This window comes from Salvelinus fontinalis, unplaced genomic scaffold, assembly GCF_029448725.1.
Source record: "Salvelinus fontinalis isolate EN_2023a unplaced genomic scaffold, ASM2944872v1 scaffold_0663, whole genome shotgun sequence".
In the NCBI taxonomy this organism is placed as follows: domain Eukaryota; kingdom Metazoa; phylum Chordata; class Actinopteri; order Salmoniformes; family Salmonidae; genus Salvelinus; species Salvelinus fontinalis.
In genome coordinates, this window is record NW_026600872.1 from 2,501 (window position 1) to 15,584 (window position 13,084).

Genomic DNA, 13,084 nt, shown 5'->3' on the forward strand with positions numbered 1-13,084 from the left:
ATCATGACCAGGAGAGAACCCAACAGCATGGTGACTGTCATCACGCCCAGGAGAGAACCCAACAGCATGGTGACTGTCATCATGACCAGAAGAGAACCCAGCAGCATGGTGACTGTCATCACGCCCAGGAGAGAACCCAACAGCATGGTGACTGTCATCGTGACCAGGAGAGAACCCAACAGCATGGTGACTGTCATCGTGACCAGGAGAGAACCCAGCAGCATGGTGACTGTCATCACGCCCAGGAGAGAACCCAACAGCATGGTGACTGTCATCGTGACCAGGAGAGAACCCAACAGCATGGTGACTGTCATCGTGACCAGGAGAGAACCCAACAGCATGGTGACTGTCATCATGACCAGGAGAGAACCCAACAGCATGGTGACTGTCATCATGACCAGGAGAGAACCCAACAGCATGGTGACTGTCATCATGACCAGGAGAGAACCCAACAGCATGGTGACTGTCATCATGACCAGGAGAGAACCCAACAGCATGGTGACTGTCATCACGACCAGGAGAGAACCCAACAGCATGGTGACTGTCATCGTGACCAGGAGAGAACCCAACAGCATGGTGACTGTCATCGTGACCAGGAGAGAACCCAACAGCATGGTGACTGTCATCGTGACCAGGAGAGAACCCAACAGCATGGTGACTGTCATCGTGACCAGGAGAGAACCCAACAGCATGGTGACTGTCATCGTGACCAGGAGAGAACCCAACAGCATGGTGACTGTCATCATGACCAGGAGAGAACCCAACAGCATGGTGACTGTCATCACGACCAGGAGAGAACCCAACAGCATGGTGACTGTCATCGTGACCAGGAGAGAACCCAACAGCATGGTGACTGTCATCGTGACCAGGAGAGAACCCAACAGCATGGTGACTGTCATCATGACCAGGAGAGAACCCAACAGCATGGTGAGAGAACCAGGAGAGAACCCAACAGCATGGTGACTGTCATCATGACCAGGAGAGAACCCAACAGCATGGTGACTGTCATCATGACCAGGAGAGAACCCAACAGCATGGTGACTGTCATCATGACCAGGAGAGAACCCAACAGCATGGTGACTGTCATCGTGACCAGGAGAGAACCCAACAGCATGGTGACTGTCATCATGACCAGGAGAGAACCCAACAGCATGGTGACTGTCATCATGACCAGGAGAGAACCCAACAGCATGGTGACTGTCATCACGACCAGGAGAGAACACAACAGCATGGTGACTGTCATCATGACCAGGAGAGAACCCAACAGCATGGTGACTGTCATCGTGACCAGGAGAGAACCCAACAGCATGGTGAGAGAACCAGGAGAGAACCCAACAGCATGGTGAGAGAACCAGGAGAGAACCCAACAGCATGGTGAGAGAACCAGGAGAGAACCCAACAGCATGGTGAGAGAACCAGGAGAGAACCCAACAGCATGGTGAGAGAACCAGGAGAGAACCCAACAGCATGGTGACTGTCATCATGACCAGGAGAGAACCCAACAGCATGGTGACTGTCATCACGACCAGGAGAGAACCCAACAGCATGGTGACTGTCATCATGACCAGGAGAGAACCCAACAGCATGGTGACTGTCATCACGACCAGGAGAGAACCCAACAGCATGGTGACTGTCATCATGACCAGGAGAGAACCCAACAGCATGGTGACTGTCATCATGACCAGGAGAGAACCCAACAGCATGGTGACTGTCATCATGACCAGGAGAGAACCCAACAGCATGGTGACTGTCATCGTGACCAGGAGAGAACCCAACAGCATGGTGACTGTCATCGTGACCAGGAGAGAACCCAACAGCATGGTGACTGTCATCGTGACCAGGAGAGAACCCAACAGCATGGTGACTGTCATCGTGACCAGGAGAGAACCCAACAGCATGGTGACTGTCATCATGACCAGGAGAGAACCCAACAGCATGGTGACTGTCATCGTGACCAGGAGAGAACCCAACAGCATGGTGACTGTCATCATGACCAGGAGAGAACCCAACAGCATGGTGACTGTCATCGTGACCAGGAGAGAACCCAACAGCATGGTGACTGTCATCATGACCAGGAGAGAACCCAACAGCATGGTGACTGTCATCATGACCAGGAGAGAACCCAACAGCATGGTGACTGTCATCATGACCAGGAGAGAACCCAACAGCATGGTGACTGTCATCATGACCAGGAGAGAACCCAACAGCATGGCGACTGTCATCGTGACCAGGAGAGAACCCAACAGCATGGTGACTGTCATCATGACCAGGAGAGAACCCAACAGCATGGTGACTGTCATCGTGACCAGGAGAGAACCCAGCAGCATGGTGACTGTCATCGTGACCAGGAGAGAACCCAACAGCATGGTGACTGTCATCATGACCAGGAGAGAACCCAACAGCATGGTGACTGTCATCGTGACCAGGAGAGAACCCAGCAGCATGGTGACTGTCATCACGACCAGGAGAGAACACAACAGCATGGTGGTGGTTAGCACGCCCAGGAGAGAACCCAACAGCACTCCCTCTCTCACACCTTCCCCCACTCCCTCTCTCGCTCTCTGACACCTTCCTTCCCTCCCTCCCTCTCTCTCCCTGACACCTTCCCTCCCTCCCCCTCTCTCTCCCTGACACCTTCCCTCCCTCCCTCTCTCTCCCTGACACCTTCCCTCACTCCCTCCTCCCTCTCTCCCCCCCCTGTCTTCCTCCATCCCTGGCTTTCTTCACCACCATGTTCTCTCTCTCTCTCTCTCTCTCTCTCTCTCTCTCTCTCTCTCTCTCTCTCTCTCTCTCTCTCTCTCTCTCTCTCTCTCTCTCTCTCTCTCTCTCTCTCTCTCTCTCTCTCTCTCTCTCTCTCTCTCTCTCTCTCTCTCTCTCTCTCTCTCTCTCTCATATGAACAATATGGTTCAGTGGAGATGAGTCATTCCTACTGGAACTAAAGCAGTGTTATTATGGGATAGATGATAGGGCTGTCCTTGTCCTTGTGTATGAGGTTCCCCGGGCAACACAGCTGTAGCACACAGAGTTGAATGCCTCTAGACACTGATCTGAGGTCAGTCTGTATTGAGTAGTCATACAAAGACAACGGTCATTAATGGGTTCTGGCAAGCATTGGGTGCCCCTATATACTGATCTGAGGTCAGTCTGTATTGAGTTTTCATACACAGGTTATGGTTAGAACTGGGCTGTGGCCAGAGTAGACTCCATCTGGAAACTGATCATGTTTAAGGTCAGTACGTATCCCTGAAGGTTATGGTTAACCCTGGGCTTTACTCAGTGTTGACTGCCCCTGGACACTGATCAGCTGTATCCCCTAGAGGTTATGGTTAACCCTGGACACTGATCAGCTTTATCACCTAGAGGTTATGGTTAACCCTGGACACTGATCAGTTCAGCTTTATCCCCTAGAGGATATGGTTAACCCTGGGTTGTAGGCAGTGTTGACTGCCTCTGGACACTGATCAGGTCAGCTTTATCACCTAGAGGATGTGGTTAACCCTGGACACTGATCAGCTTTATCACCTAGAGGTTATGGTTAACCCTGGACACTGATCAGCTGTATCCCCTAGAGGTTATGGTTAGCCTCTGTCACCTAGAGGATATGGTTAACCCGGGACACTGATCAGCTGTATCACCTAGAGGTTATGGTTAACCCTGGACACTGATCAGCTTTATCACCTAGAGGTTATGGTTAACCCTGGACACTGATCAGCTGTATCACCTAGAGGTTATGGTTAGCCTCTGTCACCTAGAGGTTATAGTTAGCCTCTCTCACCTAGAGGTTATGGTTAGCCTCTGTCACCTAGAGGTTATGGTTAGCCTCTCTCACCTAGAGGTTATGGTTAGCCTCTGTCACCTAGAGGGTAGCCTCTGTCACCTAGAGGTTACGGTTAGCCTCTGTCACCTAGAGGTTATAGTTAGCCTCTGTCACCTAGAGGTTATGGTTAGCCTCTGTCACCTAGAGGTTATAGTTAGCCTCTGTCACCTAGAGGTTATGGTTAGCCTCTGTCACCTAGAGGTTATAGTTAGCCTCTGTCACCTAGAGGTTATAGTTAGCCTCTGTCACCTAGAGGTTATGGTTAGCCTCTGTCACCTAGAGGTTATAGTTAGCCTCTGTCACCTAGAGGGTAGCCTCTGTCACCTAGAGGTTATAGTTAGCCTCTGTCACCTAGAGGTTATGGTTAGCCTCTGTCACCTAGAAGTTATGGTTAGCCTCTGTCACCTAGAGGTTATGGTTAGCCTCTGTCACCTAGAGGTTATGGTTAGCAGGGGGTGGAATGAGGGCTGTTCTGGGTTCACAGCATGACGTCTTGTCTGGTCATTACAGTCATGAAGACAAAGATAAATACTATTTCTCAGCTTATATAAGTAGCTTACAGTAGTTTATTTTAGTGCTGTGTTTCCCAAACTCTTTCACCCACGGCCCCCATTTCATCATTGGGGGAAACCATGTTTATTTAGCAGGGGGATACTTCATTTACCCGTTGTGGATGTATTCTCAAGACAACCACAGCTGTTATGAAAAACTGGTGTTGTGGTGAAACTGGTGCAGTTCCTCCTCTCCCCACTAGATGTCAGAGTGGTCCTACAGTTCCTCTGAGGCTAGAGGAGGTTAATGGGTGTCTGTGCTACTGCCTGACCAGAATACAGAACAAGAGAACGAGGGAGGGAGGGAGGGAGGGAGGGAGGGAGGGAGGGGAGGAGATTCCCGTCCTGTCAAAGTGTGGGTCTGAATGCTGATCAGACTGACTCTCTGACTTTCTCCTCTTTCTCTCTCCTGTGGTGTCGTTCTGGCAAGGTAAGGTCTGTCTATAGTAAAGGTAAGGTCTGTCTATAGTAAAGGTAAGGTATGTCTATAGTAAAGGTAAGGTCTGTCTATAGTAAAGGTAAGGTCTGTCTATAGTAAAGGTAAGGTCTGTCTATAGTAAAGGTAAGGTCTGTCTATAGTAAAGGTAAGGTCTGTCTATAGGAAAGATAATGTCTGTCTATAGTAAAGGTAAGGTCTGTCTATAGTAAAGGTAAGGTCTGTCTATAGTAAAGGTAAGGTCTGTCTATAGTAAAGGTAAGGTCTGTCTATAGTAAAGGTAAGGTCTGTCTATAGTAAAGGTAAGGTCTGTCTATAGTAAAGGTAAGGTCTGTCTATAGTAAAGGTCTGTTAGCTGTGAGGCTCTGTGGTAACAGAGCTGTAATGAATTCAGTTAGCTGTGGGGCTCTGTGGTAACAGAGCTGTAATGAATTCAGTTAGCTGTAGGGCTCTGTGGTAACAGAGCTGTAATGAATTCAGTTAGCTGTGGGGCTCTGTGGTAACAGAGTGTTGTTTACATGAGCGTGACCAGCACATGACGACACTCTGGAGAAACTCTGTAACAACCATGGAGTTATGAATTAATATTTCCCCTCCTCTGTTTCGCTCTCTCCTTCTCTCCCCCTCTCCCCCATACCCTCATACACACCCTCACCTCCTCTGTTTCACTCTCTCCTTGTCTCCCCCTCTCCCCCATACCCTCATACACACCCTCACCTCCTCTGTTTCACTCTATCCTTGTCTCCCCCTCTCCCCCATACCCTCACACACACCCTCTCCTCCTTTGTTTCGCTCTCTCCTTCTCTCCCCCTCTCCCCCATACCCTCATACACACCCTCACCTCCTCTGTTTCACTCTCTCCTTGTCCCCCCCTCTCCCCCATACCCTCACACACACCCTCCCCTCCTCTGTTCCGCTCTCTCCTTCTCTCCCCCTCTCCCCCATACCCTCACACACACCCTCCCCTCCTCTGTTTCGCTCTCTCCTTCTCTCCCCCTCTCCCCCATACCCTCACACACACCCTCACCTCCTCTGTTTCGCTCTCTCCTTCTCTCCCCCTCTCCCCCATACCCTCACACACACCCTTTCCTCCTGTTTCGCTCTCTCCCCCTCTCCCCCATACCCTCACACACACCCTCACCTCTCGTAGGGCAGTGGTCTCCTTGTCTTTCTGTTCCAGTAGACTGTCTAGGTGATGGATGTGCATCTCAGCCTCAGCCAGTCTCCTGGTCCTCTCATGGTCCTCTTCTGAGGCCTTGGCTGACAGACCTGGAATACACACCACAGTGATGCTTTTAAGAGTGTGCGTGCATGCGTGTGTGGTGTGTGGTGTGTGTGTGTGTGTGTGTGTGTGTGTGTGTGTGTGTGTGTGTGTGTGGTGTGTGTGTGTGTGTGTGTGTGTGTGTGTGTGTGTGTGTGTGTGTGTGTGTGTGTGTGTGTGTGTGTGTGTGTGTGTGTGTGTGTGTGTGTGTGTGTGTGTGTGCATGCGTGTGTTTGTGTGTGTGTGCATGTGTGTGTGCATGCGTGTGTTTGTGTGTGTGTGCATGCGTGTGTGTGTGTGTGTGTGTGTGTGTGTGTGTGTGTGTGTGTGTGTGTGTGTGTGTGATACCTTTGCTCTGTAGCATCTCCAGTAGTTTCTTGATAGACTGGTCTCTGGCCCCCAGGGTCTGTTTCTGACTGTCGATCCTCAACTCCATCTCCTCCAGCGTCTTCCTCAGGAGGAACAACTCCTTGGCCTGGAGGTTACATTCAATACAATTCAACCACATGGTATTTTCCTTGGCCTGGTGGTTAGATTAAATTAAATACAACTGTATTAAGGTAAAAATCTGGTAAAAATCTGTCGTTCTGCCCCTGAACAAGAGAGTTAACCCACTGTTCCTAGACCAGTTAACCCACTGTTCCCCTGAACAGAGCAGTTAACCCACTGTTCCTAGACCAGTTAACCCACTGTTCCTAGACCAGTTAACCCACTGTTCCCCTGAACAGACCAGTTAACCCACTGTTCCTAGACCAGTTAACCCACTGTTCCCCTGAACAGACCAGTTAACCCACTGTTCCTAGACCAGTTAACCCACTGTTCCCCTGAACAGAGCAGTTAACCCACTGTTCCTAGACCAGTTAACCCACTGTTCCTAGACCAGTTAACCCACTGTTCCCCTGAACAGAGCAGTTAACCCACTGTTCCCTAGGACGTCATTGTAAATAAGAATTTGTTCTTTACTGACTTGACTAGTTAAATAAAGGTTAAATATATATATATTTTTTTTATTCATATCTTTGGCCTAGAGATTCAATTCAATAAATGTAATGGGAGAACACAATACACCTCCTTTCAGTAAATGTCAACTCCTGAATCCAAGCTACTTCTCAGCATGTTTGTGTTATTTCTAAATTCACTTAGTTAGTCTGGAGATTAGATTCAATCAAACGTTATTTATATCCAATAATTAACTTTCTAATTCAATTAACTTTATTGATACCCGTAGGGGAAACATGACGTGATTGTGATATTTCTAAATTAGGTTAGTTAGTTATTTTTACTTGTTGTACTGTTTAATGTCCATTAGCATTGCATTGCTCAAGTTCTTCAGAGGAGCCTTCTGACAACTGAAATGAGATAGTGTGAGCCTGATGCTGAATAAAGTACAGAGTCCGAAATAAGACTCTGATGAACTGACATGTAAATGTTCACTGTGTGTTTTCTACATTTCCATTCTGTGTAAACTTTATGGGCAAACTCGTTTTTTAAAATCTTATTAAAAGTGAAAATAGACCTGGGCCCTTATCCAGAAAGCATCTCTGAATAGGAGGGCTAATTAGATTATATGAACAGATCCTAGATCAGGACTCAGAGCAGCTTTCTGAAACTAGACCTCACCTGTCGCTGGTGTTCAGCTTGGAGCCTGTGGAAGTTCTCCTCAGTGGGTTCAAATGACAGAGGTTCTCCCGGACTCCCTCCACTACAGTCCTGCTGGAACAACTGATTCAGATCTCTCTGGGTCCTCAACTCATCCTGCAGGGCCTGCACCGTCATCTGGAGGTGCTGAGGAGAGAGAGGGGGAGGGGAGAGAGAGGGGGAGAGAGGGGGAGAGAAGGGGAGAGGAGAGAGGGGGGGGGGGAGAGGGGGAGAGAGGAGAGAGGAGAGAAGGGGGGAGAGAGGAGAGAGGGTAGAGGGGAGAGAGGGTAGAGGGGAGAGGAGAGAGGGGGAGAGAGGAGAGAGGGGGGAGAGAGAGGGGGGAGAGGAGAGGAGGGGAGAGAGAGGAGAGAGAAGGAGGAGAGAGGGGAGAGGGGTGGGAAAGGGAGGAATTAAGTCAAGTGTAACAGAGGTAAGATGGTACAGACGGAGGAAGTAGTGATTGAGTACTGTGTCTATTTTCACTGTTACAGTACAATACTCAGAATTAGCGTTGGTATCTTCATCATCATCATCATATTGCCCCAGTAATGTTTCTTCATCACCCGACCATAACAGAGAGAGTTAGGCCAACATTCAGAACAAACAGTGTACTACACAGACAGCCAATCAAGGCCAGAGCAATTCCTTCTCCATCTCAACAGCAGTCATCTGACAGACAGGGGACAACAACAATAATCACTAGTGGGTTGGGTGGTAGCCAGATGTTCATACCATCATACCGTTTCTGTACCATACCACGTTATTACCGCAATTATACCCAAGGGGCGCTTTTCACTAAACAATTTAGGCAACAGGGATCTTGATCCAGGAGGGGGTTGAATATCTCTGCTGAAACCAAGAAGTTTGATCTTGACATTTAGCCACTTAGCAAGTATACAAACCAAACGCATCGCTGGAGCCCTGAGCTGCATATCATTTATTTGACACATCTTATATTTCTATAGTTATACTCAATTTATGCTAATAAGCAGTGGAGTAGCACGCACATACCGTCAGTATTTAGAAATACCCCGGTATATGGCATATCACCCAAGCCTACTAGTGGGCAGTTCTTCCTGCCTTGATATCAGTTACAGTTTGTAGTTCTTCCTGCCTCAGTTATAGTTTGTAGTTCTTCCTGCCTCAGTTACAGTTTGTAGTTCTTCCTGCCTCAGTTATAGTTTGTAGTTATTCCTGACTCAGTTACAGTTTGTAGTTATTCCTGCCTCAGTTACAGTTTGTAGTTCTTCCTGCCTCAGTTACAGTTTGTAGTTCTTCCTGCCTCAGTTATAGTTTGTAGTTATTCCTGACTCAGTTACAGTTTGTAGTTCTTCCTGCCTCAGCTACAGTTTGTAAATAAAATAGGAAATCATTTTACTGCCATTCCATGAGTCCTTTAAACATCCATGAGTCCTTTATACATCCACGAGTCCTTTATACATCCATGAGTCCTTTATACATCCACGAGTCCTTTATACATCCACGAGTCCTTTATACATCCACGAGTCCTTTATACATCCACGAGTCCTTTATACATCCACGAGTCCTTTATACATCCACGAGTCCTTTATACATCCACGAGTCCTTTATACATCCACGAGTCCTTTAAACATCCACGAGTCCTTTATACATCCACGAGTCCTTTATACATCCACGAGTCCTTTATACATCCACGAGTCCTTTATACATCCATGAGTCCTTTATACATCCATGCTATAAAAGGGGATGTCTAGAATTATAACAATATTCTAAGTTCTAAAAGTTGAGCTAACTCTCTAAAGACAAGGCTCTGGACGGGTGGAAAAAGGTGACATGTAGATAATGTACCTATCTGACATCAATGGAGGTCCAAAATACCGATGTTCAACATCAATCATGAACACATTTTTTTTAAATGAATCTCAGCCTCAACTCTGCCTTTGAGACCTGGCTGTGTTTGCTGTACGAGTTGTAAAATGAGTCTAGGATGTTTGTCACGGATATCAACCTGCAGCCAGGATGTGATAAAAGATCATGTTTAACCATCAACAGCTGTCATCTAACCCCTGTAGACCTGTACAAACTGTGTTCCTGTGGGTGTATAAAGGTGACATTGTGAAATGTTGAAGGATTCATGGAACGAAAGTAAAAATGATTTCAATATTCAAATAATGAGCCTATCTGGTGTCAACGGTAAAAGGAGCTGAGGGATGTTATTGTGGCCTGGTAATATGAGGTCGAAGATGTTAGTCAATACGACTGTGACAACGCCAGCAGTGTGACATTTTGTCCATGGTCCTTTAAAAATCTGCTGTGTATAAAATATTGTGTGCAAAATGTTTGGGCTAGATATTTCAACTGTGTACGGCAAGGTAAACGTCTGACTGAATACGTTTATGATGCTGCTTTGACCCGCGGCTCAAACTAGAGGAAAGACAGTTGTTTAACGTGAGAGGCTCAGTCATGTTAGGACTGTACGGCGTGTGTCACAACGCTGACCAGGAAACAAATCACATACAGGAACAACCTAGACTGCTACAGAGCTTTTCCTCCCTGGTCTGACACGCCCATAGAGTGTTAACAGTAAGGCCACGCCCACTAGTGTTAACAGTAAGGCCACGCCCACTAGAGTGTTAACAGTAAGTCCACACCCATAGAGTGTTAACAGTACGGCCACGCCCACTAGAGTGTTAACAGTAAGTCCATGCCCATAGAGTGTTAACAGTAAGGCCACGCCCACTAGTGTTAACAGTAAGGCCACGCCCACTAGTGTTAACAGTGGAGCCACGCCCACTAGAGTGTTAACAGTATGTCCACGCCCATAGAGTGTTAACAGTAAGGCCACGCCCACTAGAGTGTTAACAGTATGTCCACGCCCATAGAGTGTTAACAGTAAGTCCACGCCCATAGAGTGTTAACAGAAAGGCCACGCCCATAGAGTGTTAACAGTAAGTCCATGCCCATAGAGTGTTAACAGTAAGGCCACGCCCACTAGAGTGTTAACAGTATGTCCACGCCCATAGAGTGTTCACAGAAAGGCCACGCCCACTAGAGCGTTAACAGTAAGGCCACGCCCACTAGAGTGTTAACAGTAAGGCCACGCCCACAGAGTGTTTACAGAAAGGCCACACCCACTAGAGTGTTTATAGAAAGGCCACGCCCATAGTGTATACACCATGCCCATAGACAACTCCCACTAGAGTTAAATTCCACCTCTTCCTTTTAAACAGAGGTGTGTGTCATTTATTTGAGCTGTGAGGTGCTGGTGAGACACATCTTTCTGTTGCTCAGCGGTATGCAACTCATCCTCCTCAGCTGTGGTGTTGATAGATACTAATACCACAAAGACAATACCACATACAGGGTTCTCCCAAGGATCTTTTTTAACAAGGAGGCACTACTGAGTACAGCAGGATGGAGGATATTTCCTGCAATCTAAAGCAAAGAAATAGTCCATTAGGGTGTGGTGCCAGGCCTTAAATTATTACAAATAACGTTTTTTTAAATGACAGTGGCGCAACCAGTCCACAAGGTGGCGTAGTGCAACTCTTAAATTCTTCAAGGAGAAACCTGACATAGAAAGATAATATGGACTAGTCATGGCTTCTGTTCGGTTGTCCAGGTCTCAGAGATTCTTCATGAACTTATCGCTGATCCTCCTGAGTGGATCCGTCTCTCTGCTCCTGTGGATCGTTCTCAGACACCCGCCGGGCTCTGACAGGAGTCCCCTCCCCGCTCTGGACCTCCTGCCCCTGGACTACGCTGCCGACCTGCCGGCCTGCTCAGCCATCATCCAGGGAGACCTGGAGGGTCTGGAGAGGGAGCAGCTCAGCCTCCTGCTGAAGACTATGAAGAAACAGCAGCTGCTGTCAGAGGCGTTCTACCACAACGTGACTCAGGACTGTCAGAGGTACGTTACAGAAAGAGAGTTCATCACCGTTCCTCTCAGTCAGGAGGAGAAGGAGTTCCCCGTCGCCTACTCCATGGTCATCAATGACAAGATCGAGATGTTTGAGCGGCTCCTACGTGCCGTGTACACTCCTCAGAACGTGTACTGCGTTCACATCGACCAGAAGTCATCCGTGGACTTCAGGACGGCAGTGAGGGCTATCGTGTCCTGTCTGCCTAATGTGTTTGTGGCCAGTAAGTTAGAGAGTGTGGTATACGCCTCCTGGTCCAGAGTGCAGGCTGATCTGAACTGTATGGAGGATCTCCTGAAGTCACCTGTCCAGTGGAGGTACCTGATCAACACCTGTGGAACAGACTTCCCCATTAAGACCAACGCTGAGATGGTTCAGGCCCTCAAGCTGCAGAACGGGAGGAACAGCCTGGAGTCAGAGACCACCGAGGACTATAAAAACAGCAGATGGCAGTTTCACCACAAAATCACAAACAACATGGTGGTCAAGACGAACGTTAGGAAGAGCCCTCCTCCAATCAGCACCCCCATGTTCTCTGGCAACGCCTACTTCCTGGTGTCCAGGGCCTTCGTCCGTCACGTGATGGAGTCTCAGGAGGTCCGGGCGCTGTTGGAGTGGGAGAAGGACACCTACAGTCCTGATGAACACCTGTGGGCCACCCTGCAGCGCATGCCCTCTGTGCCAGGGTCTAACCCTCCGCACATCAAGTACCAAGAATCAGACATGAACGCCATTGCTCGCATCGTGAAGTGGCGTTCCCTGGAAGGAGATGTGAGGAACGGAGCCCCATATCCACCCTGCTCGGGTGTCTACAGGAGGTCCGTTTGTGTCTACGGGGCTGGAGATCTCCGGTGGCTCCTACAACATCGCCACCTCATCGCTAACAAGTTTGACCCTGAGGTGGATGATGTGGCGATCAGGTGTCTGGAGTCGTACCTGCGCTTTAAAGCTACATACCGTGTCTCACCAAGGACAGTCTGAGAGGATCTTACAAAAACTATGACATGTTAAAAGTTGTAAATATGTTAATGTGCATTTATTTGAAATATGTTTTGAAATGTATATTTCTGATGGGACTGTAAAGTGGTTTGTAAATACAGTAACGTAGGTTTTATTTAAAATATACACTGAGTGTTCAAAACATTAGGAACACCTTCCATAGTTTGTGATATATGGCCAATATGCCACGGCTAAGGGCTGTATCCAGGCACTCCGCGTTGTGTCGTGCTCTATGGTATATTGGCCATATACCACAACCCCTCGGGCCTTATTGCTTATATAACTAACACTACAGAAGCAGTTGATCTTTCCTCAGTGTTTTAATCAAAGCCTGTTCAGTGTTTCTGTATCAATATGGACTTTAAAATAATTCATTTGGGGTCATTGTGACCCCAGACAAAAACACATAATTCCACCTATATTAATTTAATAAAACTGATCTTTATTCAAATATAAGTTTCTCTGGAGACAGTATTAGTTAT

General features: G+C 47.9%; 2 protein-coding genes across 2 annotated transcripts in view; one reads left to right on the forward strand and one right to left on the reverse strand.

Moving 5' to 3' along the window:
• LOC129846947 (ELKS/Rab6-interacting/CAST family member 1-like) overlaps window positions 1-7,853 on the reverse strand; it is a 9,168-nt gene extending 1,315 nt beyond the window's left edge. Inside the window, exons 1-3 of the mRNA XM_055914761.1 lie at window positions 7,687-7,853; window positions 6,415-6,541; window positions 5,947-6,074 (exon numbers count right to left, since the gene is read on the reverse strand). Coding sequence (XP_055770736.1) covers window positions 5,947-6,074; window positions 6,415-6,541; window positions 7,687-7,842 — 411 coding nt within the window. The 5' untranslated portion in view covers window positions 7,843-7,853. The remainder of the gene's footprint in view (window positions 1-5,946; window positions 6,075-6,414; window positions 6,542-7,686) is intronic.
• A 3,429-nt stretch (window positions 7,854-11,282) lies between these two features.
• On the forward strand, window positions 11,283-12,584 carry LOC129846948 (beta-1,3-galactosyl-O-glycosyl-glycoprotein beta-1,6-N-acetylglucosaminyltransferase 3-like). Its single transcript, XM_055914764.1, has one exon. It carries the CDS (start codon window positions 11,283-11,285, stop codon window positions 12,582-12,584), a length of 1,302 nt encoding a protein of 433 aa, XP_055770739.1.
• The last annotated feature ends 500 nt before the right edge of the window (window positions 12,585-13,084 follow it).